The following is a 27,925-nucleotide window of genomic DNA, read 5'->3' on the forward strand; positions in this document are numbered from 1 at the left end:
CATCGCTGAAGACGACACGTCTCCATTCGTCCCTCCATTCACGCCTGTCGCGACACCACTGGAGGCGGGCTGCACGTTGTTGGGGCGTGAGCGGAAGACGGCCTAACAGTGTGCGCGACCGTAACCCAGCTCCATGGAGACGGTTGCGAATGGTCCTCGCCAATACACCAGGAGCAACAGTGTCCCTAATTTGCTGGGAAGTGGCGGTGCGGTCCCCTACGGCACTGCGTAGGATCCTACGGTCTTGGCGTGCATCCGTGCGTCGCTGCGGTCCGGTCCCAGGTCGACGGGCACGTGCACCTTCCGCCGACCACTGGCGACAACAGCGATGTACTGTGGACACTTCACGCCCCACGTGTTGAGCAATTCGGCGGTACGTCCACCCGGCCTCCCGCATGCCCACTATACGCCCTCGCTCAAAGTCCGTCAGCTGCACATACGGTTAACGTCCACGCTGTCGCGGCATGCTACCAGTGTTAAAGACTGCGATGGAGCTTCGTATGCCACGGCAAACTGGCTGACACTGACGGCGGCGGTGCAAAAATGCTGCGCAGCTAGCGCCATTCGACGGCCAACACCGCGGTTCAAGGATTGTCCGCTGTGCCGTGCGTGTGATCACTACTTTTACAGCCCTCTCGCAGTGTCCGGAGCAAGTATGGTGGATCTGACACACCGGTGTCAATGTGTTCTTTTTTCCATTTCCAGGAGTGTATTTAGTACATATCTAGTTCCCATTCTCCCCCTAGCCCCCTCGCTCGCCGTTGTTCCTCTTTGTGGTCATCTCCTTCAGCCCCCTCTCTCTGTCTACCTCCTCCACATCCTACACTTTGTCCATCTACCCCTCTCTGTGCCCATTTCCTCCTCCCTCCTCTAACCCATCTCGTTGTGTCTGCTCTGTCTCCCCCTCTCTTATCCCATTTCCTCATCACTCCATCTCCTTCTCATCATATCCCATCTGTTGGACCATCTCCTCCTCTTTCCTTCCAATGTCGATCTCTTTCTTTCCTCCATTCTCTGCTCATCTCCTCCTCTTCTCTTCCCCTGTCTATTTCCCCCCTCGCTCTCTCTCTCTCTCTCTCTCTCGCCATCTCCTCTTCTCAAATACCTGTGTGCTACTCCCTCTCCGACTTCTCTGGTTGTCCATCTCTCCATCTCCTTATTCTCTCTCTACATTATCACCCCCACCCGAAAAGGAGGTTCCTGGTTCTTAACGCTGCAACAAGTAATATTAGTACCACGTTGGGCTGTTGTCGATCTAGGGGTCTGGGGCACGTTTTTATCCACAACTTTGTTCACATATCTTTCACAAGTATTTCATCGACGTTGGTGCGTATATTGCACCTGCATCTCTTGTGAATATCGCCTTGTAGTTTCGTTTTCCAACATCTTAATGTCTGCTACATCATATCGTCTGAATTACGTGTCGTACAGTGATATAATTTCCAAGTACAACGGTAGAATATGTGAGTATATAAAGCGTTTGTTGATGATCCTGTCAACAGTTGCAGTATATATATATTTCATTTTGACTTACAAGAAGAGATCCGCAAGGGTGACATCGACCTTTGGAAACTATCCATACGGTGATGTAGGTTAAGAACAAAGGTGAAACTTCCTGGCAGATTTAAACTGTTTGCGGGGGCCGAGGCTCGAACTCGGGACCTTTGCCTTTCGAGGGCAAGTGCTCTACCAACCGAGCTACCCAAGCACGACTCGCGCCCTCTCCTCACAGCTTTACTACTGGCAGTACCTCGTCTACCTTCCAAACTTTACAGAAGCTCTCCTGCGAACCTCGCAGAACTAGCATTCCTGAGAGAAAGGATACTGCGAAGACATGGCTTAGCCACAGCCTGGGAAATGTTTCCAGAATGAGATTTTCACTCTGCAGCAGAGTGTGCGCTGATATGAAACTTCCCGGAAGATTAAAACTGTTTGCCGGGCCGAGACTCGAATTAGGGACCTTTGCCTATCTGCTACGTTATATCGTCTCAATTATGAGTCGTACAGTGATATAATTTCAAGTACAACGTTAGAATATCTCACTCAAGATCAAAGGTATCACAAGGTGCCGCCATCCACCCTGGTGGGCCCTCATTTGCTAAACAAATAAATAAATATTTAAATAAATAAGTCGGAATTTTATGTGATACGCAATAGCGTTAAAAATTTGCATCATACACTGAAGAGCCAAAGAAACCGGTACACCTGCTAATATCGTGTAGGCCCCAGCGACCAAGCAGAAGTGCCGCGACACGACGTGGCGTGAACTCGACTAATGTCTGAAGGAGTGCTAGAGCGAACTGACGCCATGAATCTTGCAGGGATGTACATACATCTGTAAGAGTACGAGCTGATGGAGATCTCTTCTGAAAAGCACATTGCAAAGCGTCCTGTATATTCTCAATAATGTTCATGTCTAGGCAGTTTGGTAGCCAGCGGAAGTCTTTGAAGTCAGAAGTGTGTCTTTGGAGACACTCTGCAGCAATTCTGTACGTGTGGGTGTCGCATTGTCGTGCTTCAATTGCCCAAGTCCATCAGGACGCGCAATGGACGTGAATGGATGGAGATGATCACATAGGAGATTTACGTACGTGTAACCTATCAGTCGTGAATAGATGTATCACTCATTCGCTCCAACTGCACATGTCGCACACCGTTATAGAGCCTCCACAAGCTTGAACAGTCCGCTACTGACATGCGGGGTCGATGGGTTCATGAGGTTGTCTCCATACCTGTACACGTCTATCCGCTCAATACACTTTGAATCGAGAGTCGCCCGACGAGGCCACATGTTTCAAGTCATTGACAGTCCAATGTCGGTGCTGACGGGCCCAGGGCGGCGTAAAGCATTGTGTCGTGCAGTCGTCAAGGATGAACGAGTGGGCCTTCGGATCCGAAAGCCCATATCGATGAATCGGTGAATGATTCGTACGCTGACACTTGTTCATATCTCAGCATTGAAATCTGCAGCAATTTGCGAAAGGGCTGCACTTCTGTCTCGGTGAAAGATTCTCTTCAGTCGTCGCTGGTCCGGTTCTTGCAGGTTACTTTTCCGGTCGCAGAGATGTCGAAGATTTGATGTCTTGCCAGATTCCTGATATTCATGGTACACCCCTGAAATAGTCGTACGGAAAAATCCCAACTTTATCGCTACTTCGGTGATGCTTTGTTCCATCGCTCGTGCGCAGACTATACCACCACGTTGAGACTCACTTAAATATTGATAATGTGCCAATGTAGCAGCAGTAGACGATCTAACCACTGCGTCAGACTTTTGTTGTCTTACATAGGCACTGCCAACCGCAGTGCCGTGTTCAGCCTGTTTCCATTGTATTTGAATACGCAAGCCTGTACCAGATTTCTTTGGCGCTTCAGTATATATCGCCTGGTTGTGTGGTGTAATGGATAGGATAAAAACTGTAGTCAGCAGGCTATGGGTTTGAATCATGTGAGATGTAAAGACTTCATTTTATTTTTAAATCTTTATCGAAATGACTTTGATCATTAATTATATTCACTTAATTGTTAAATGTAATTTTTTATTTCTGTTCCTTTGTCACATAATTTTAATCACCGTGTGAATTTCTTCATTTGTTTCAATTTTTAATGTCATTCCTTCTCCAGTCGGAATTTTACTGTGTATAAATTTAGTTACATTTTTCTACTATAATTTTCACTTATTTTAGAATTCCGATCTATCATTTAAAAAACAAAAGACGAACTAATGTATTTATATTGGAGCAATAGTGAAAGGAAAATGTATTTTTGTTAGCAGATGTGCAATTTTTTTGCGCAGTAACCGTCACACAAATATTTTAAATATAATAACCGAAATACCTATTGCATTATGGACCAAATAACGCAGGTGGAAATTTAACTGGAAGACGGGTTTATGAGCAAAAAAAATCAAGCAAAATGAGAAGTAAATATATTGAACCCATTAATGTGGTCGAAAAAACATCTTGATAAAACAAAGTAGATTAATTCGAAAATAATACATAAAATTAATTAAAACCACTTCAACAAAGATTTCAAGTCTGACAGGAAAAAAAATGAGAGGAAATGAAGAAGATTATGTTATGATTAAAATTATGTGACAAAAGAATGGCATTAAAAATAGTATTTGAATGAGTTAACTGAATATAAAATATGATAAAAGTCTTTTCGGTGAAGCTCTTAAAGTTAAAATGAATCTTTGCATCTCACTAAATACGAATCCGCGGCCTCTTGCATGTGAAACTATTACCAGGCGATGTATAGCGTAACATGTTTAACCCTGTTCAGTGCCCCACAAAATTCCTAGTTCTTTTTTTCCTCAATTACTCGAAACCGAGGGCTCACCAGAGTGAATACAGTGTATTGTATATGGGATCTTAAGCTACATCACCGTACAGTTTCAAAGAGTCTATACCATCGCTGGGGACCTCTCCCTGTTAGTAAGGGGCAAGTGTGAATTTTGGCAGTCATTATGCAATCATTTATGAAGCTTGTGTAATCACTTTCATGTTTATCATGTAGATCCGGCACTGTCAGCCCTGCCTCAGAAGGCGAGGGCTGAGTATGGACCGCAAAGGTTTGAAATTAGGCGCTTAATATAAATACTGCAACCGTTGACCGAATCTCTAATAAACACTTTCAGAAATTTAATAAAGTTGCCGGTTCCCAATATGTTGAAACTGAATAAAGAAATGTGAATACTGTATGTAAAGTTTCTCTCAAATACAGTCGATAGTAAACAAATCTAGTATTAAAGCATCAGGAATGATACGGCAGGTTTACTGCACCAACAGCGAAAATGTTGTCAGGGATAAACTTTTTACTTTCATGACTTCGTCACTTCTCAGAGAATGAAGGCTTAGTGAAGATCTGAGATTATGTGTAAAGTTTTTTGGATGTCACTAAGTAATCAAATTCTCAGATATTGCATGAATAAAATCTGGGCCTTCGCGCTTCCTGGGCTACACACCTCTTTTACTCTTATTATCGTCCCTCTGATGGACAGGTGGTTCTTACCACAACAGCGATTCTTTCCACGCAGTGCGTCTGGTAAGACTGGTCCAGTGGTTTCCAGATATGCTACAGAATTCTACCAGAGACGGGTACTGGTATGTAGTTCTGTGCATTTTTGTAAACACAAGTAACCGGTGGCTGCTTATCTACACACAACAGTTAACTAAATGAGATTTTCACTTAGTATGTGGAAGAGGTGGAGCTAGCCTTGCAACATACCTTGGCGGGCAGTGTAATGTGATACACCGCAAAGAACCTAAACCTGCACCACGAAACTTTTACTACAGAATTTCCATGTTTCCAGGGTTTTTCTGCTGCCCCGACAAGTAGAGGGATGGCAGCAGCTGTAATTCGGAAAAGGTTACGGGCAGGAAGTCACCATAGCGTAAAATTACTAGGAAAACTGATCGGAAAAGGTTACGGGCAGGAAGTCACCATAGCGTAAAATTACTAGGAAAACTGATGAGATCGCGGGTTACCATACATCGATTACTGCGGGCGCGAACCCACGCACTACATAGGGCTGCACGATGCAGAGCCAGTGTCAGCTGGGACACTGGGCTGCATTCTGTGCTGCTGAGTGATGAATGACGCTGATATGTGTGTGGCGGGGAGATAGACGCCACCGCGTCCATAGACGACCTGGTGGAATGTCATATGAACGGGAAGTTCCTGAGACTCACACCTGTCCAACTCCAGGAAACTATTGCAAGAGACAAAGCGACTGATTGGGTAATTTCTGAAGGAAAAATGACAGTTGTCAGTATGTAGGAATCTCTTTTGTCATACCTTCACGATTATGGTGCGAAATGACACAGTACACTAGCATAAATCCGGACCCCACACTACAGTTCACATCGTAACGACACAGTCAGGAATGGACAGATCGTTGTCTGGCTCGCAGTGTCACCACAGAGCCAGGGACACGATGGGAAGACATATACTTTCAGATCAGGCTCCTGTCGGGAGTCTACATGAACCGACATAGCAGACGTCTCAGGCACGGCATGATATCCCTCCATGTGACGTTCAGAGATCGTTTGCTTCCGTACAGGTCCGAATGCAACAGTGTATCCGTGCGTGTCGGGTAGCATCTCATACTGACGCCTGTTGTGGACAGCAGTTCTGAATGGAATGAAACGTCAGTTATTTAATATCGCTTGTGTCTTGAAGATCTGTTAAACGTTTAATAGTTATTGGAATAGTGCTTCATGGTGTAACACTTTCCACCAGTGTATTAAGTGTAAGCAGGAGCCTTCCAAGCTACAAGCAGACGTTTTAAACTGTTGAAGGTAATCACACAAATTTGAACTTGTGAATTGTGTGTGTTACAAGAAGATGACATAGCTGTAGGAGATGGTTCAGATGGCTTTGAACACTATGGGACTTAACATATGAGATCATCAGTCCCCTAGAACTTAGAACTACTTAAACCTAACTAATCTAAGGATATCACACATATCCATGCCCGATGCAGGATTCGAACCTGCGACCGTAGCAGTCGCACGGTTATGAAGCGCCTACAACTTCTCGGCCACAGACGCCGGAAATTGATTGAGAAGTTATGATAAATTTAGTCTTTCATAGACCTTTTGTTGTGCCGTATACGGTGAAATCAGAACGCAATGCCATCGAAAAAATCTGTCTATGAGTGTGAAATGGCATCGCAGTACGAGAGCGGTTTACGTTATTTAGATGCAGTACGTACCACCAACGTGAAAAGTAAACACAAGAACCGCACTATCCGGTATTCCATAGTAGTGACCCGCGTCCCTGCGGTCAGAAAGGTGGATGGGAACTGACGTCGAGTGCCGGCTCGCGCGATTGCGTTGTTACGTGGAGGTAAAGGCAGTAATGGCACGCTAAATCTGGGAGATCGGTTTATTGGAAAGTCATCTATTCCTGGGACCCTGTAGTAGCTGTATATCAGTAGTCCACGACTTGTTTTACGCGTGTTCGACTTAAATCATACAAAACACTAATGGACACCAACATACATAAACGAATTTACGTCTCTAATTATCGAACATAAAAACGTAAATGATGCCTGTAATCGAACGCCTATATGGTCGAAGCTAAGGATAGCATTCACATTAAATGCGTTTGTAGTTAACAGTCTTGTACACCTCCAATAATGCAAACATGTGTTATGAGCAACTGGGTAGTACTGTAGTTTACAAGGTTTTTCTACATCTACATCTACATCCATACCCCGCAAGCCACCTGAGTACCTCTATCGGTTCTCTCTTCTATTCCAGTCTCGTATTGACACTAGTCTTTTACTGTGTCTATTTCATATGAATAAATCCGAATTGATATTTGATTCAGTGGTCCTTAGAAACAGCTGATATCGCTAAAACAGAACTACCTTCCGAGACCATAAGAAATGCCTAGAAGATTCTATACAGAATTTTCAAGTGATTTTGCCCCCAATTAACTATACTCCGTTATCAGTTCCTCGAGCAAAAGATCGTCTCTGTATTTTGAAGAAATCACTGATCACATCCATCTACGAGAGTCGTTCAATAAGTAACACTCCACATTTTATTTCTCACAACAAATTTATTGTTAAGAGTCAGAATTTTGTGACAATATACATCAACATGTCTTCTCCATGTCCTATTTTTCTACGTAGCCTCCATCACTTTCTATCGACGTACGCCAACGTTGTGGAAGAGCATGTATTCCCTGCAAGTAAAAGCTTTTGTCCTTTAGGCGTAGGCATGTTTTCACTGCATCACGGACGCTCTAGTGCCGGTCGGAGTGGCCGAGCGGTTATAGGCGCCACAGTCTGGAACCGCGCTACCGCTGCGGTCGCAGGTTCGAATCCTGCCTCGGGCATGGATGTGTGTGATGTCCTTAGGTTAGTTAGGTTTAAGTAGTTCTAAGATCTAGGGGACTGATGGCCTCAGAAGTTAAGTCTCATAGTGCTCAGAGCAATTTGAACCATTTGACGCTCTAGTCAACTTCAAAGTGTGTACCACGTAGAGAATCTTTAAGCGGCCGAAACACGTGAAAGTCTGAGGTTGCCAGTTCTCTACTGTAGGGTGGATGGGGCAATGATTCCCAAACCAATTTGGGGATGTGCTCCCGGGTTCTTAGACTTGTGTGTGGCCGTGCATTATCGTGCTGGAGCAAGATTTCTGATGGATACTTGGCCGATCGAACACGTCGGAATCAGTTCTTAAGTTTATCCACAGTCTACACATATGTCTCTGAATTGATGATTCACCCTCCTGGCATCACATCTACGAGGATGACACCATCACAATCCCAGAAGACTGTCGCCATGACTTTTGCGGCAGAAGGGGTTATCTTGAATTTCTTCGCTTGTGGTGAATGAGGATGATGCCACTCCATAGACTGCCTTTCTGTTTATTGCGCAAAGTGGTGCACCCACCTTTCGTTCCCCGTAGAGATCCGTGACAGAAAAGCCTCTCCATCAGTTTCAAAGCACTTCAACAATTCAGATGAAATGGCATTTCTATGAATCTTAAGGTCCACTGTGAGCATTCGTGAAACCCATCGTGAGCACCTCTTTGAATATCGGAGGGTCTCGATGATTGTAGGAGCACATCAAAAGCTGATCGGTAATTGCAGATCCTACTGTTGAGTTGTGATGCGCCGGTCGGCACGAATAATGGCATCCGCACGATTCAGCATGTCTGGAGCAGTGGCTGTGACAGGACGTCCCGAGCGTAAGTGATCAGGGAGCTTTGTTCCTGCATTTCATGAGGTTGTACCTTTGCTTACCCATCGCTCAGTTGTACTCCTATCAACTGCAACATCGGCATACACTTCACACAAACGTTTGTGGATGTTTAGCGCAGTTTATTTTTCTGCACACAAGAATTCGATAACAGCACGCTCCTTGTAACCTCAGTCGTATGTAGACGCCATTTTGACGGTGACTACGCCTCTAACATCCGCGAGAACGCTTCGAAACTTCACCGGCTCATGGAACAACCATCCATTGGGAAGCAGCAACAACGACGTTTGTCTACGTATATTAATAGCTTAAAAAAAAAACTGCTGGAAATTACTTATTGAACGACCATCGTATAACACGAGTAGTGCTAATTATCAGCAAAACTACTATTCAGCATGTCTACAACTACTTACATACCTGACAGGCCACCATAAGGTGCATGGAGGATGACACCTTGTGCCACTGCCAGTAGTTCCGTCTTCTGTTGCACTAGAAAGTAAAGCGAGAGAAAAACGATTGTTCATATGCCTCCGTCCGAACCTTAATTTCTCGTTTTCTGCCTTCACGGTCGTTAACGCAGTAGCAGTGGAATAATTGTGCCGTCAGTGGCAAATGCCGGTTCACTGTTCTCGATAGCATCTCGTGGACATAACGTCGTCTTCCTTCAACGGGTACCCATTTGAAGTTTATGAAGCATCTCCGTAACACTGGCATGTACTGGTAACAAATATAGCAGCACGTTGCTGGAGTTTTTTTATAATTGACTTTAATCTCATCCGTTGTGGATAACAGACACAATAGCAGTAGTGTTCTACAAAATCGCTCCTTTATAGATGAGCTACAGGTCGCTAGATTTCTCTTTGTAAACAGAAGTCGATCTTCCACCTGCCCAACTACCTACCGTGCAACTGCTCTATTCATTTTATAGCGCTTTTTAGCGTTACACCTGGAAACGCAATCAACGTGACTGTGTCAAGGAGCACTCGATTAACACCGTTTTCGAAAATTACATAATATTTTTCCTGTTTAGCTGCATTAGCTTACAATTTCCCACATTTAGGACAAGCTGTATTTTATTACACCAAATAGAAATTCATCCCAAGTCATTCTATATCACATGCAGTCTCTCAAGGACGAAACGCCCCAGGTTCTACAGCGTCATCAGGAATCTGTAGCAGACTGTTACTCTACTTGTTTATGTATTCGAAGATGGATGGATGGATATAGTGTTATGGGCGCTCAACAGTGTAGTCTTTAGCGACCGATGTATTCGAAGAGAACGGTCCTATCACGGTTCCGAGGGGCACTCCTGGCTCCTGATGAAAACTCGCCATTGAGGAAAACTTATTGGGTTCTTTTTCAAGTCTTAGAGAGACTCAGGTGTCTGTATGCACAAAATTTGGCTAACCGGTGCATGGGGCACTGTGTCAAACGCTGTCTGGAAAGAAAGGAATATGGAATACACTTTTTGTCTTTCATCCATGGTTCGCAAGATACCATGTGTAAAAAGGGCAAGCTAAAATTCTTTTCAAATCCATCTAGATTTTGGACAGAATTTTTTTCTATGTCAAGGAAATTCATTAAAATCGAAATTCAAATCTGCTTACGATTTCTCCGGCACACCAACTTAAGCTTTTTCCAGTCGTTTAGAAGTTACGGCAGGACGAGAGATCAGCGACATACGCAACCAAAGTTAATGGCAATGTCGAAGAGCATTGTTTGTAAAATTGACCTGGACGCAGCACGAATTGACGTATTTGTTTGGGTCATTAGTCAAAAATGGCTCTGAGCACTATGGGACTCAACTGCTGTGCTCATCAGTCCCCTAGAACTTAGAACTACTTAAACCTAACTAACCTAAGTACATAACACACATCCATGCCCGAGGCAGGATTCGAACCTAGCAGTCGCGCGCTTCCGGACTGCTCGCCTAGAACCGCAAGACCACTGCGGCCGGCGGGTCATTAGTCCTCTGGCTGGTTTGATGTGGCAAGCCACGACTTTTTCTCCTGTACCAACTATTTATCTCTGAATAGTACATTCATACTTCGTCCTCAAATATTTGTTTCACCTACTCGAATCTCTGTTTACTGCTATAGTTTGTACACGTTACGGATCATTCAAATATTATGGAGGTTGTTTTCTGATGTTTCATACGTCACATCACACTGTTCCTTCTTGTTGTTAGTGTCCAACGACGGAATTATCCGAACCGGCTGAAATCGGTTCAGAAAATGGTTCAAATGGCTGTAAACACTAAGGGACTTAACATCTGAGATCATCAGTCCCCTAGACGTAGAACTACTTAAACATAACTAACATAAGGGTATCACACACGTCCAATCCCGAGGCGGGATTCGAACCTATGACCGTAGCTGCAGCGCGGTTCCGGACTAAAGGGCCTTCAACCGCTCAGCCACAGTGGCCGGCTGAAATCGGTTGACGTGATTTACACGTACAGACAAACAAATGACTGCGGGTTCAGAAAACTTTGGCGATTAATCCAAGGGAAAGAGCTTCGCAGATTGGAAAAATCAAGAAAGTGTGGATGCGCTTCTAGCTAGCTATTATTGGGCTTCTCACTGACTGCTAGAGCTGCTGGATGTCCCCCTGAGGGATATCGTTGCAGATTTTGTGCGATCGGTGCCTTGGATCTTCATAAAATAGTAGAGAACTGCCCATAATTTTCAAAACCTTCTCATTTGCGGAGATATCCAGGTCCTCTTACTGGCCAAGGCAGGGTTAACAAGCATGAAGAGAAGCACTGTTTGTTGAAATGTAAGCCCAGGACGGCTGGGCCTGAAGGGGAACTTAACGGGGCGTATAATTTCATCGACGTAGCGCTGTGCCGTAACTGTGCCGCGGATGACAACTAAAGGATGTTGCTACGAAATGGAGTGGCCACTTAGACCACCACATACTGTTGTCGGGCCACCTTTTGGACGATACGTTATTATGCCACTACTATGGGGGGCGTTTGCAAACACGTCTTTGGCCTGTGGTCTCACTGACTGGAGTAGTCTTCATTGATGAGTACCGCTTCGAAGTGGGACCCGACGAGCAGCGAAGATGTATCTGGGATACTGGTGCCATACCGACTTTACTGTCACCCGCCAAACGGATTGAGAACCAGGAGTGATGGTCTGTGCTGCCATTTCTAGTTGTATACTTGTACACTGATTGTCGTGTATACTGTTTCACAGTATCCCATACACCTTCTCCTTATTTTCGGTATTATTAATATTTTCCACGACCTGCATGTTTCTCGGAATTTTAATGACTTTCAGTATACGGTATTTCGTTTAGAATGCAAAACCAGGGCAGGTAACCCGAACGTTAACTGCTACAAGGAACTTCACTAATACACTCCTGGAAATGGAAAAAAGAACACATTGACACCGGTGTGTCAGACCCACCATACTTGCTCCGGACACTGAGAGAGGGCTGTACAAGCAATGATCACACGCACGGCACAGCGGACACACCAGGGACCGCGGTGTTGGCCGTCGAATGGCGCTAGCTGCGCAGCATTTGTGCACCGCCGCCGTCAGTGTCAGCCAGTTTGCCGTGGCATACGGAGCTCCATCGCAGTCTTTAACACTGGTAGCATGCCGCGACAGCGTGGAAGTGAACCGTATGTGCAGTTGACGGACTTTGAGCGAGGGCGTATAGTGGGCATGCGGGAGGCCGGGTGGACGTACCGCCGAATTGCTCAACACGTCGGGCGTGAGGTCTCCACAGTACATCGATGTTGTCGCCAGTGATCGGCGGAATGTGCACGTGCCCGTCGACCTGGGACCGGACCGCAGCGACGCACGGATGCACGCCAAGACCGTAGGATCCTACGCAGTGCCGTAGGGGACCGCACCGCCACTTCCCAGCAAATTAGGGACACTGTTGCTCCTGGGGTATCGGCGAGGACCATTCGCAACAGTCTCCATGAAGCTGGGCTACGGTCCCGCACACCGTTAGGCCGTCTTCCGCTCACGCCCCAACATCGTGCAGCCCGTCTCCAGTGGCGTCGCGACAGGCGTGAATGGAGGGACAAATGGAGACGTGTCGTCTTCAGCGATGAGAGTCGCTTCTGCCTTGGTGCCAATGATGGTCGTATGCGTGTTTGGCGCCGTGCAGGTGAGCGCCACAATCAGGACTGCATACGACCGAGACACACAGAGCCAACACCCGGCATCATGGTGTGGGGAGCGATCTCCTACACTGGCCGTACACCTCTGGCGATCGTCGATGTGACACTGAATAGTGCATGATACATCCAAACCGTCATCGAACCCATCGTTCTACCATTCCTAGACCGGCAAGGGAACTTGCTGTTCCAACAGGACAATACACGTCCGCATGTATCCCGTTCCACCCAACGTGCTCTAGAAGGTGTAAGTCAACTACCCTGGCCAGCAAGATGTCCGGATCTGTCCCTGATTGAGCATGTTTGGGACTGGATGAAGCGTCGTCTCACGCGGTCTGCACGTACAGCACGAACGCTGGTCCAACTGAGGCGCCAGGTGGAAATGGCATGGCAAGCCGTTCCATAGGACTACATCGAGCATCTCTACGATCGTCTCCATGGGAGAACAGCAGCCTGCATTTCTGCGAAAGGTGGATATACACTGTACTAGTGCCGACATTGTGCATGCTCTGTTGCCTGTGTCTATGTGCCTGTGGTTCTGTCAGTGTGATCATGTGATGTATCTGACCCCAGGAATGTGTCAATAAAGTTTCCCCTTCCTGGGACAATGCATTCACGGTGTTCTTATTTCAATTTCCAGGAGTGTAAATTATAATCATTTCAAAGGTTAAACACCATACAATGAGACAGCTGCAAAATTTTGCCGATTCCAACACACCATCACGTTGCTGCTTGGGGCGACATCCCAGGATGCCACAACCAGCAATCAGTCAAGAGAGATTACAGCGTTTGAGATTTCGGAACAGGTTCACTGATTTCTCAACTCCAGTATGTAGGTGCGGTGGGCGATGAACTAAGCAGTTCTCACAGCTAGTGCCACACAGCTGGCCCAGAACTTGTCACACGCCACAGAGACTTCCCCGCTCATCCACCACACACACGCCATGACACGGAACTGTAATTGCCACGCCAACTAAGTTACGGCAGTACTAGATACCACACAGAGGCATACCGACAATCTTCCTTTCCACGAACAATACGAGAATACGAGACTGGAATAGAAGGGAAAACCGGTAGAGGTACTCAATGTAATCTCCGCCACAAAGCGTCAAGTTGCAAAGCGATTTAGAAAAGATTGCTGTATGGTGTGGCAGGTGGAAGTTGACGCTAAATACCAGATGTGTGCGGTGATCCACATGAGTTCCAAAACAAATCCGTTGGATTTCGATTACTCGATAAATAGTACAATTATCAAGGCTGTCAATTCAACTAAGTACCAGGGTGTTAAAATTACGAACAACTTCAGTTGGATAAACCACATAGATAATATTATGGGGAAGGTGAGCCAAAGGCTGCGTTTCGTTGGCAAAACACTTAGGAGATGCAACAAGTCCGCTAAAGAGACAGCTTACACATCACTCGTGCGTCCTCTGTTAGAATATTGCTGCGCGGTGTGGGATCCTTACCAGGTGGGATTGACGGAGGACATCGAGAGGGTTCAAAGAAGGGCAGCTCGTTTTGTATTATCACGTAATAGGGAGAGAGTGTGGCAGATATGATACGCGAGTTGGGATGGAAGTCATTAAAGCAAAGACATTTTTCGTCGCTGCGAGATCTATTTACGAAATTCCAGTCACCAACTTTCTCTTCCGAATGCGAAAATATTTTCTTGAGCCCAACCTACATAGGTAGGAATGATCATCAAAATAAAATAAGTGAAATCAGAGCTCGAACAGAAAGGTTTAGGTGTTCGTTTTTTCCGCGCGCTGTTAGGGAGTGGAATGATAGAGAGATAGTATGATTGTGGTTGGATGAACCCTCTGCCAAGCACTTAAATGTGAAATGCAGAGTAATCATGTAGATATAGATGATGATATCGATAAACGCTGCTGCTCCTACTGACGTAGTAAAGTGAGCAACTCGTTCAGATAGTAACTGAGGGAGGAATAAGGAGCCACTCGATGGTGATAAAGTGCCCAAAAGGAAAAACTGCAATAGCGCGAGCCGACCACGGCTTAACTATATTTTGATTATAGCCTAAAAAATTAGTCCTTCTGTTCCCAGGAATCACAAGGTCTCTGCCTTGTGTGCTTCTGTTCCCTCTTACACCTTTTGCAATATGCTCAAGTAATCTTCCCTTCTCCCACTTATGTAAATGCAGGCCAAGGTTTGCATGTTTCCATCTCCTATTTAAGAAGAAGTACAACATAGAATAGATATGAGACTTTGTTTCACTCAAAGGCAATACACTCAACTTTTTTTACATGGCTGAGATTATGTTAATACAGAGCTCGTGGTGGTGCAGTGAAATCTACACAAATTCCACACAGTGTGTGCTGTGGCTGCAACTGTGTCCCACAGGTCACCTTTCATATCATAGTCTAAATAACTATACTAGTTGTTTAATCCTCCTCCTACTTCATGTAAATGATCTTTGTCAACATATCGCACAAAGCCCTCATATCCTCTGTTGTACTGCTAAACTTGCCACTAAGTATCACGATTTTTATGCCCTAGTATTCTATTCCTGTAGCGTTTGGCCTATACTCTCCCAGGGCCACTGTCTAATGGGACTACTCTTTTCTACCTACCTTATTAACAGAAAATGGATGTTATCATACACAGTGAAATACAAAAACTGGGCCTAACAACCAAAAAGAAACTCACCTGGCTTGACAGCAGCTTCCGTAGCGAATAAGATGGAACTCTGTCGTCGGTGACTGTGACAATACACGACACCCCATCTTCAGATGTTTATATTTATTGTAGCGCCGTGCTTTAACACGATGTCTTGGTTCCGTACTATTCATCATAATAATTCCTACCCCAAAATAGAACTTTCCAACAACAGGTCATTGCACAGGAACCCATGTCAAACACGGCGACTTTGTCGCAGTTAAGTGCAATAAATACACAAATTTTGTCATAAGCTATTAGGAAAGCTGAAAAGCTACGCTTAATAAATGTATTTACAGTGGTTTATTCATTTGAAAAATGTTCAACAGCAGGTTAATGTGAGCTCTGAGTTGAATTTTTAATACAAGATTGTTGATATCTCGATTTCCGTTTTCCAGTTATTTTCCAGGTTGTCGTCTGTTAACGTTGAATGGGTCTTGCATTTATTTGCTTTCTTAATAGAAAAAGGTTGTTTGCACATATATGTACTTCCAAAAAAGACCAATTGTTCATCTTGCAAACGATCTCAGTTGTCGATACTTCTCTTCGGTCAGTTAAATTTTACTGAATTCGACAAGGTTTACTCCTTCAAATTTAGAATCTATAGATAAATCTTCCTGGAGTTCAATAATTTCCATTTGAAGGTTTTATAGGGCCTTTTCTACATCACATGTTGTTGGGTTAGCAAATACACCAAACATGCTACATTTCCTGCATTCCTGATATCAGAAAACCTTGTGGTAAATAGCGCAAATAGTGATTGCAGCTCATCAGCATAAGTACAGTAATCTACATTTTCATGAACTGACACTGTAGCAAAGTTGCATGGGGGCTTAATTAAAAAGAATAAGATGCAATAATTTTAGTAGCTGTGTGACCGTTTACGAAGTCTTGTAACCGGTTGGCCCTGACTAGTATTAGCACGCAATCTGACTGCTAAAAATAAAAATAAAGAATGACAACGAATTTCCATTAACTCAATTGATTAATTAAGTCCCCTGCAACTATAAAAGCTACGAAACAACAAAGCACAAGTGTAACTGTTCTGTGTGTGGTAGTGTGACTCAACGTACATGTATCTGGCTCGGTTCTTTCTCAAAACGACAAAATAATTTAAACATCATTTACAATGAACTAATTGAAAAACCAGAAATACCATAATTGCATATAGAAAGCAGAACAACAAGTCTAATACATGAACACTAGCCAGATGCTTTGTTGATTGTACCTTTGACCAAGAGGCATTGTCATTAAAGAAAACTGTAATACCTTTTTTCCTCACTACATATTGACGAAAATTTTCCATTACACCAGCATCATAAATCAAAAGCCTATCTCCATTTAAAATACACTGTGATAATTGCAACATCTTCCATCTATACATTACACCAATCGAACAGCGTCTACTCTCTCGCCCAACAGAACAACATCTTTAATCTACATCCTCTGAACTACTACTGCTCCAGTGGAGGCGGCGAAATAATAATCTTTGGGGCAATCTCTGGCGCTGTGACTCAGTGTAGCCACCTTTCATATGCCCCTCCCCCACGGACTAGAATTTGGTGGTACTTTTGCCAGCATTGGTGGTGAAAATACTACCAAATACAACCAAAAAACATAGACAAAAATAAAAGATGATATTAATAAGTAAATATTACATAACTAAATAAATGTTGGTGTTGCACTGAACCTTCCATAACCTAATGTATAAAAATACAGTAGGGAATACAAATACATAATAGTTTACGCAAGTATCATTTCTCAGAGTAGTGAAACAGTTCAATCAATGGCACCACCAATGACGAACAGGTGCAGATAAGAGTCTCATAACATTTCATAAACAGTAAATACACAAAAATCAGTTTACAAAAATATTCATATAAAATCTCTTCAATAGTTCAATAAACAAGTAGCACTCCTCAGAGCAGTTCACAATCCCAATAGTGTCACCCAGCAAATGGTCAACAGGTGCAAATAGCAGTCCCATAACATTTTATCAGCAGTATTTGAACAGTTCCAACAGTGGCACCCAGCAATGGCGAGCAGGTGCAGACACCAACAAGTGACATTTCATCAGTGGTTGAGCAGTTTCAACAGTGACACCCAGTAATGTTGAAAAAGTGCAGGTAAAAGTCAATATTCACCAGCAATAATTAAACAGTTCATCAGAGTTCATCAGCAGAAATTAAAAATTTTCAAGTGCCACCCATCAATGATAATAGGTGTAAGCACGATCAACAGTTTGAATGCACACACAATTGATTTTACAAAATTATTATCAATGTTCTTACACTAAACATACAATTATAATAAACACACAAATGATATCAGATAATTGTCATACTAATTATTACAAATATTCAAATATCACAAAACCCATAATATTTATAGGGTGTCAGTGCAAGCCACAACAAACAAGTAAAATAATATTTAGGAGATAGGTCGGTACCAATTATTTGCGATTAGGAAATTAAAACACACAAAACCCACTCACTCATCTTTCATCCACATATTAAGTACTACTGTGTAATTGAATAGTGTTAACTGTGCAAATGTAATTCTGTCAAAACTTGATGTTCAACATGTGTATGAAATAGTAGTGGCAGCAAGCCAAATCAAAATGTATGGTTGCTGAACAACTGTCAGTGTGCCAAGATTTGCAAATAATTCCTCTCTCCACAAAAAAGTATATACTGCTTATTGATTTAACAAAGTGTGTGTGTAGACAATCTTCCTTCCACTGGAGTGTTCTAGTGTGCCACCTTCATCCTTCTTGTTCCATATAAACAAAACAAAAAAATAATATGCTCCTCACTTACTTTACCTCTTATTCACCAAAACTCCAATAATCATCAGCATCACATAATCTCAGTACTTCAATAATCCTCTTCAATACGTCGATACATATAAACCTTATCACCAATACTATTTACCTAACCTCTTATCCACCCAAACTCCAATAATCATCAACATCACACAATCTAAATACTTCAATAATACCTCTTCAATATGTCGATACATATAAACCTTATCACCAATATCATTTCACTTCCATAACAACTCTTTCCTCTAGTCAGTCTCCTCGAACAAGTACAGATAAAATCCTAGTGCAAATCTCAACTCATCATCCCATACAATCCGAAGACACAGTGTCCACACACAATGTCTGTGTAATCCACCTGAGCCAAATCTTCTACTCATTATGAATTATAAAATTCATTTTGGTTACCTTGTCCATCATAAAATAAAAGAAATGCATAGATGACCTCTAACAGCCCTCAGTTTGAATAACTTTCAGTAAGTAGGTGCCAGTATACAGTATTAATGATCACATAAGAATTGTAATGAATAAATCGTAATATTTCACAGTGTGTACACCACTTCACGAATAAGGCCAAAACAGAAACAAACATGTGGAGTATTTTTTGTGTCAAGTGTCACTTGCTATTTCAATTGCTCAGAAAGAATGCAGTGTAATAACTGTCAGTACTCTAAAGATAGTGTTGGTATTTCATTCCTTTCTATTATAATGAATTAATACAGCTTCCATAGAACCTCCAGTTCATGTGACTTCAATGAGGTTTCTTGTGCCCATGTAGTTCGTAGAATAATAACAGTTCTTTTTCGTATCTTAAAATATAAAGCACTGAGCGTAAGCCAAACATGCAATAGCGAGTAAATATACCAGTAGAGAACTGAATGTCAACAAGTGGATGCAGCTCAGACCCTACAACGAGGCTCTGCCAGGCGAACAACCTATAATTAATACCATAGTGTAATCTTAACTCAATGTTCGTACACAGTATATAAGTATTTCTCTACACTAAATTAAAGAGTAGTTATGACAACAAAAAAGAAATGTGTAAATATGCAACCCATACACAAAGCAGCAAGTATATATCATACATAATAAATAGGTCATTAGCATCATATCAGCATAAGCAAATAAATGTTCATATGTAATCTTAATAAGTAAACGTGAAGGCGCAAGCACATAAATCACAAAGTATAACTTACGTACATAACCATATCAGCACAACTAATCAGGTGACAATTATGATTTAAATAAATAGGCACAGCAGGCCCATAATAAAAAAATATGACATCAGTGAGAAATCGTAGCAGCCTAGCGATGCATAATATACGCAAGTAACAACCCTGTTTAATAATAAAACATTGTCAAGATCAGCAAATGTACGCAAGCATGTATCTTCACAAGTAAATTCATAGAGCATAAAATTTAACACAAAGTATAAATCAAGTAATCGCGAGCAGAAAATTACGTATAAACTACATACCTAAGTAGAAATATGTTACCTGGAAAAAAATTCAATAAATAGTTGCCTTTTACTTTATCCCTCGAAATTACATTCTTCATGAAATTTTCTCGATAGCAAGTCATCTTAACGTCGGACACGCAGAGAATTTACCTGTAGTTCTTAAATATTTTATACAACTGTATCCTGGAAAAACTGAACGTTAATAACATAAGTTTTAGCTTTATACTGAATTAAATCGGAGAAATTAGACTGTGCATTTGTCTATGGCTGTCAGTGCATTCGCACTGAGCGCTCGATCAGCTGCAGGTAAGCGTGACGTAGGAAGTAATTGTTTGCGGTCAACGGCTACCTTGTGCGGCGCGCTGACTGACTGTCGCTTTGTGTATGTGCTGCCGCTAAGTTACGGCATGGTATCCTTGTATTCTCTGCGTGTCTACGAGTAACTGTTAATTTCTCAAAAGCATGTCATTCGACAAAAATTTTGTCGTTCGATATATGATGTATTCCCTTAGAGCGCCGTGATTTAACAATTTCTACTTTGACAGTGTTATCAAGAATTATTTTGCGAACTCTATATGGACCGTTATAAAGCAGAAAAAATTTGCAACACAAGCCTTTTCCTTTGTGAGACAAACGATGAGACTTAATTAACAACCTTTTGACCAACTGACAAAGTTTTTAAACGACCAGGACGTTTAGCTGATTTCTCTCTCCCAGCAGCGATAGATGCAATATTTTGCAGAGCCGAGTTCACAACTTCACAATGCCGCAGTTTCTGTGTAGGCGGATAAGGAACGATTTGAGAAATGCGATTTGTCGGTGCTTTATTTTTTAATATCAATATATGTGGTAAAGACGTTGAATCATTAGGGAGTTCATTCAGAATGCTCTGAAAAATATGAAGATACTGATCCCATGTTCTGTGATTATGATGGCAATAAAGATGACACAATTTATTGATTTCCTTCATCCATCTCTCTGACGCGTTAGAATGAGGGTGAAAAAGTGAAATGAAAATTGGTTTAATCTTATGACGCCGTAGAGTACGAAGCAAAAATTTTAGAGCGAAACTGTGATCCATTATCTGATATAAATTTATTAACATGGCCAACTTCTTTAAGAAAATGTTTGATGAAAGCATTAGATATTGAACGAGCTGTCGCTTTGCGTAAAAGTGTAAAACACATCTATTTTGTTGTCAATTCCACTACTACCAAAATGTACGCAAAATCATTTGTAGAACGAACCACTGAACATAACAAATCGTCTGCAGCCATCTCCTTTAATTTCGCTGGAATGATAGGAAACAACGGTGCTCTGTGAGAAATAGTTGGCGGCTTTGCCTTTTGACATAATTTGCATTTGGCATGAACAAATCGAATACGTTTTTCTATGTTATTGAAGTAGCAATTTTCTCGCAATTTATGAAATCATTTCCTGGGACCAAAGTGTTCATAACTGAAATGTGTACACCAAATCAATTTATTAACCCACTCATCAGGAATGCAAACTAACCAGAATTTCGTTTAAAAAGAATATCATTGCGAACTAAATAATACTGTCTAATCGCTACGCTTTCCTTTCTCCTTCACTTCTCCTTAATGTCCTTCCAGATTGTATCCTTGTTTTGCTCCTTAGTGATGTCCTGGAGTGAAGACCAAACGCAACACATTGTATATACATCAAACAATAATTGTTTTCTTTGCAGTCCTCATGTTCACTTTGTTTCAAACCCATAGGTGCACATGATAAAGCATCAGCAATAAAATTAAAAGAATAACTAAAATGAAATTCCTGTAGATACAGTGCCCATCGTGATAATATTTCATGTGTTAATTTTGTTGACATAAGAAATTCCAGAGCTCGATGATCAGTGTAAACCATAGTATGTCTCCCATACAAAAAGATGCGAAATTTTTTGGAAGCCCAAACAGCAGCCAAAGCTTCAAGTTCCGTAATGGAATAATTCTTTTCTGATTCAGAGAGAACACGACTTCCAAATGCAATACTTTTCTGTACTACAAATCCGTTTTCTTCTGTCTCTTGAAATAAGTGGGCACCTAGGCCTTTGTCTGATGAGTCCGTCGCCAAACAAAAATCTTTAGATAAATCCGGATGTGAAAGAAGTGGAGCAACAACTAAAGCATCACGAAGTTTTTCAGATTCTAATTGAGCTTCTTCATCCCTAAACCAATTAGAATTCTTTCCAGAATGTTCACATAAACGAGGTGCGGCCAACTTGTCCAATCTAACAAAGCGTCTAAGAAAATTACAGACACCAAGGAAACTAAGAACGTCACGTTTTGTAGTAGGAACAGCATAATTACGAATGGCGTCTATTTTCTCTGGATCAGGAAGAATACCTTCTGTAGAAATAATATGACCAAGAAATTTCACCTGAGAACGACCAAATTCAGATTTTTCCAAGTTCACTGTAATGCCAACTCTTGCAAAAAGACGTAATAATGAATCCAAAATTCTGTTATGCTCACTCCAAGAACGTTTAGCAATAAGAATATCTCAACATATGAAGTAATATTGTTACGAAAATAAACAGGTAAAATTTCGTGTTAACCACGATTGAATGCTGCGGAAGATACAGTAAGTCCAAACGGTAATTTCCGAAACTGATAACAGTTACCAACGGCTAAAATGCGCGAATTTTCTACAATCTGGGTGGAATTCTATTTGCCAAAACCTTTCGCGCATATCAATTGTGGATAAAACCTTAATTCCATGTAAATGTTGCATAAGTTCATCTAAATTTTGTGGGCGCTCAGTTTCAGGAATGATGATATTATTGCCGGCCGCGGTGGCCGAGCGGTTCTAGACACTTCAGTCTGGAGCCGCGCGACTCCCACGGTCGCAGGTTCGAATACTGCCTCGGGCATGGATGTGTGTGACGTCCTTAAGTTCGTTAGATTTAAGTAGTTCAAAGTTCTAGGGGACTGATGACCTCAGATGTTAAGTCGCATATTGCTCAGATCCATTTGAAACCTTTCATGATATTATTTATCTGTCTGGAATCCAGAACCAAACGAATTGACCCATCCTTTTTAAGAACGACATGTAATCGTCTGGTATAAGGACTGACTGCTGGCTCAATAATGTCTTGATCTAACATGTACAGTAGTTCACTCTTAACCGTGCCTCCATAAACCAAAGGAAAAGCGTACGTTTTGCCCCGAAATGGTGTGTGTTCTATTACTTTAAATAAATGTTGTAAGCCTTTTATAGTTCCTGTGTGATGACTATATACTGTAGCATGTGAAGTCAAAATTTGGTGCAATTCTTCTCTTGCAACGTCATCTGTCACTTCAGCTTTGATAACCTTTAATTAATTAAGTATTCACTATTAATCATATCATCCATCGCGTCTCTGTATCTATTGTCGTTGTCATGAATGAACACATTGTCGTCATAATAAGCAGCGAAAACGTCAGTAAAAAGAAACCTTAAACAATTTGTGTCTGATTCAGATTTCGTTACATACTCGAAAAATTTCAAACGTCTCGGCATTCCGGCAACAGTCAAGTTCACACTTCCTTCCTAAAAGTTTAAAATTGCCTTATATGTGTTAAGAAACTCCAAATCTAATATAATTTGTGAACTGAGTAATGGAACAATATTAAAATTAGCAAAAAATTCATATCCTTGACAAATGAAATTTAAGTTGGTCTGGTGTTTGACTTCACACTTTTTACAGAAATAGCTCCTCGACTTGTACTTTTAGAAACAGGTAACACAGGACAAGCAATAGTTCTTACACATACACGAAAAAATTGATTCACTAAAAACATTCAATGGACTCCCAGAATCTAAAACTGCAGTGAACTTATTCTTACTCACGCATACTTCAATAACAGGATGTAAAAATACGTCTACATTATTTTCCTTTGCGTCTAGCAAAATATCTCTCATGTCTTTCAAGCGTACGTAGTGTAGAGTTGTAGTGTCATTACATACTGAACGGTCTATATTGCTGCCAGAAGCCGAAGCTACAATTCATTGTCGATTGTTTGCGTCACGTCTTAGATTATTCGCGTCATTTCGCGCATCAATTTCTACAATTTGCACTTGTCTCTCTGAATTTCGGTCACGTGAAGGATGCTAATTATGTCCCTCGTGTCTGTTACATGTAAATTTTGGTTGTGTCTGATATTAAAATTTCTATTTTCCTGGCTATCTGCGTGACTACTTCTTGTGTAATTTCGACTGTCGCTTCTGAAATTATTGTTACGTCTACTAACCTGGGTAGTTCTGTACTAAGAATTTCTATTATTGTGTGAATAATTTCTGCCTTGATGATAATGATTACTGTTTCCGTATGATTGATCATTCCGGTAAGAATTTCTGTTATTATACTTGCCAATGTAATTATTGTCACAAGGCTGGTATCTATTGTCCTGTCCGTTTCGTGTGTCATTTTCAAAATTACCACTAAAAAATTATCCCTTTTCTCTGAAAGTCTATTGGGATTACCGTTACTGAAAAAATTATCCATCGTCGTTGTCATACTCAGGTTCTTGTGGCAAAGTCTTCAAAGTTTCAATATCATCTTTACATCTTCCGGCTAAAGCAATGTATCTTATCGATTGTGGCAGCTTAGTTAAACAAATGCGAATTAATTCAGTCGGGCTATAAGGGTTGGAAAGGAATTGTTTCTTTCGAATCATGTCTTCAAAGTGTTCTGCCGGCGTGAGGAACTCAGACCGTTTAAAATTACCCTGCATAATAAGACTATGACTGACTCTGTCTTGAGTGTTTTCGGACCAATATGCCGATATAAATGCATGATAAAAATCATTTCAGTTATCACAATCTCTAATAAGTACGCGCATGGGCGTCGCCGGTTCGTTTTCTAAATATCCACACATAAATTCCAGTTTGTGACTTAGTGTCCAATTTGGCGGAAGTGCGTACATAAATTGATCTAACCATAAACATGGATGTATGTCATTATTAGAATTGCGAAAGATCTTAAATTTCCGAACAGTTGAAAAGTGTTTATAATCAAAGTTTTTGCCTCATGGCGACAAAACCCTGCCACGTCTGTCCCAGAGCGAATGCCGATTATTCTGGCGCTCTCGTAAATGAAATAAATTGTTTTCTTCAAACCCCCCCCCCCCCTATCGGTGATTGTAAATTTCTTCTACTCTCTTTTCCCACGATTTCGCTTTCAATTTGCTTAACTTGTTTTCGTAAAGCCTGAAATTCCCTTTTAACGCGTTCATTAAATTTTCCCTGATTTTCAACATGTTTATTTAGATTCTGGTACTCTTCTGTTTCTGAAAATGGCAATAGAGTTGTATCATCTGAATCTCTGTCCCCATTTAAAGCAAGACTTGTCAATTTATCTGAAATCTAACTCTTTCCGATAAATCACCTACTTGTTCTTTCCGTTTATTTACGTCTTCCGTAAGTGTCGCGACTCGGGTTTCAGTATTGACACATTTAGTAGTTAACTGTTCATATTGTTGTGTTAGGTTATTTATTCTGTCATTTGGTACGGATTCCTCGATCGTTTCAAATATTTCTTCCTTATTGTGTGCACGTTAAAAAAATTTCACTCTGAAAATTTTCGTACTACCGCGCGATCTCTTTCTTCCTGTTCTCTATAGTGTTCCTTTTGTCTAATTTCTATTGAAGATAATCTGATATTGTGAGCATTCAATATTCATGAGTCTAACCGTGTTGCAAATGTTCCTTATTTCTGTTTTTAATTCAGATCCTAAATTTAATATTGCACTAATCAACTGCTCCATATAAACTGATTCGAAATTCTTTCCGCTCCTATCATTTCCCGTAAAACTAACTTCCTCCGGCATAGCCGTATAGCTATGTGTTCGATATTATTTCAAAATCTTCTATCGTTAATCTCGTATTCTGAAAATTATCCGCTTGTGAAAAAATTTGGTTCCGGACAATTTTCCCGGCTTATTAAATTGTTTTCTACTCCATACAGTTCTCCTGTGCTGGCAAATTCGTCATGTCAACTATTTCGTTATTCTGACTCTCCATCATTCCTGCCTTTTTCATCGGCCGCGTAATCAGATACAAAACATACAAAACTCGTCGTTATATGAAAATTACACACAATATAACACTTATTACCAACAATACCATTCACACGAAATGCTTCCCGACAAACACGATTAACGAACAATTGAAACCTTCACAATTGCACAAAATTGTCAAACCCGTATACGACACATCGAAAATTAAATTCTACAAAAATACCATCAGAAGAATGGCAAGACAACTACAAACGTTCACTTGCAAAATCTACACGTGCAGTATAGACTACACTCACTGAACTACAAATTACACCCAATACTACTGTGTGCTATTTTTACTATCAAAAGAATTACAAGGGTTGATCCGAAGCACCGGTTGGCACGTGCATGGGGGCCTAATTAGAAAGAATAAGATGCAATAATTTTAGTAGCTGTGTGACCGTTTACGTAGTGTTGTAACCGGTTGGCCCTGACTAGTATTAGCACGCAATCTGACTGCATAAAATAAAAATAAAGAATGATAACGAATTTCCATTAACTCAATTCATTAATTAAGTCCATTGCAACTATAAAAAGCTACGAAACAACAGAACACAAGTGTAACTGTTCTGTGTGTGGTAGTGTGACTCAACGTACATGTATCTGTCTCGGTTCTTTCTCAAAACGAGAAAATAATTTAAACACCATTTACAATGAACTAATGAAAAAACCAGAAATACCATAATTGCACATAGAAACCAGAACTACAAGTCTAATACATGGACACTAGCCAGATGCTTTGTTGATTGTATCTGTGACCAAGAGGCATTGTCATTAAAGAAAACTGTAATACCTTTTTACCTCATTACATATTAACGAAAAATGTCCATTACACGAGCATCACAAATAAAAAGCCCATCTCCTTTTCAAATAAACTGTGATATTTGCAACATCTTCCATCTATACATAACAGCAATCGAACAGCGTCTACTCTCTCGCCCAAAGAAGAACAACTGCACTCGACATCCTCTGAACTAGTACTGCTCCAGTGGAGGCGGCGGAATAATAATCTTTGGGGCAATATCTGTCGCTGTGACTCAGGGAAGCCACCTTTCAAAATGGTAAAATTTTGCAGCTCTCATTGCATTTCCCACAAACACATTTTCGTTTGAAAAGCTTTTAGATGGCTGTATAATTCGTGAATGAACTGCCCTTGTTTCAGGAGTTTGTAATTTAAGTCATTTAAATGAGCCCTCGTATGAGCAAAACAAAATAACCATGTGACACCTAAATACGTTGTAGATGAAATTGCAAGCGAACAGAGTCACTTGGTAATTAGGCTACCGCCTTATGATTGCCGTTTCAATTTAATTGAATTGGTATTCACTGAAGTCAAGGGGTACATTAGTAGTAACAATAATACTTTTACTATAACAGAAGTGGAAAGACTGCTACGTGAAGATCTTGCTACTGCAGACGCTACCTGATGGAGGAAAAAAGTAGACCATGTTGCTAAACTCATAAAAGAAACAAAGATTATAGACGGCGTTATAAATGGAAACGAACATTTAATGATTTCTCTTAATAATGATGAGGATCTACATCTACATCTACATGATTATTCTGCAATTCACATTTACGTGCTTGGTAGGGCGTTCATCGAACCACAATCATACTATCTCTCTACCATTCCACTCCCGAAGAGCGCGCGGGAAAATCGAACACCTAAATCTTTCTGTTCGATCTCTGATATCTCTTATTTTATTGTGATGCTCATTCCTACCCCGTAGGTTGGGCTCAAGAAACTATTTTCGCATTTGGAAGAGAACGTCGGTGACTGAAATTTCCTTAATAGATCTCGCCGCGACGAAAAACGTCTTTGCTTTAATGACTTCCATTCCAACTCGCGTATCATATCTGCCACACTCTCCCCCTATTACGTAATAATACAAAACGAGCTGCCCGTCAATCCCACCTAGTAAGGACGAACGTGTGTAGTGTAAGCTGTCTCTTTAGTGGACTTGTTGCATCTTATGTGTGTCCTGCCAATGAAACGCAACCTTTGTCTCGCCTTCCCCATAGTATTATCTATGTGGTCTTTCCAACTGAAGTT

At 41.4% G+C, this 27,925-nt stretch overlaps 1 protein-coding gene and 1 non-coding gene across 4 annotated transcripts in view; both read right to left on the bottom strand.

Moving 5' to 3' along the window:
- The window catches only part of LOC126272658 (uncharacterized), an 82,702-nt gene extending 75,898 nt beyond the window's left edge, over positions 1-6,804 (bottom strand). For all 3 annotated transcript variants that reach the window (XM_049975668.1, XM_049975670.1, XM_049975669.1), the window contains exon 1: positions 6,719-6,804. In XM_049975668.1, coding sequence (XP_049831625.1) covers positions 6,719-6,766 — 48 coding nt within the window. In that variant the 5' untranslated portion in view covers positions 6,767-6,804. The remainder of the gene's footprint in view (positions 1-6,718) is intronic.
- Positions 1,635-1,717, bottom strand: Trnas-cga (transfer RNA serine (anticodon CGA)). The gene has a single exon. It is a non-coding gene; the product is annotated as a tRNA-Ser (tRNA).
- Positions 6,805-27,925: the final 21,121 nt, after the last annotated feature.

This window comes from Schistocerca gregaria, chromosome 5 (genome assembly GCF_023897955.1).
Source record: "Schistocerca gregaria isolate iqSchGreg1 chromosome 5, iqSchGreg1.2, whole genome shotgun sequence".
NCBI lineage: Eukaryota > Metazoa > Arthropoda > Insecta > Orthoptera > Acrididae > Schistocerca > Schistocerca gregaria.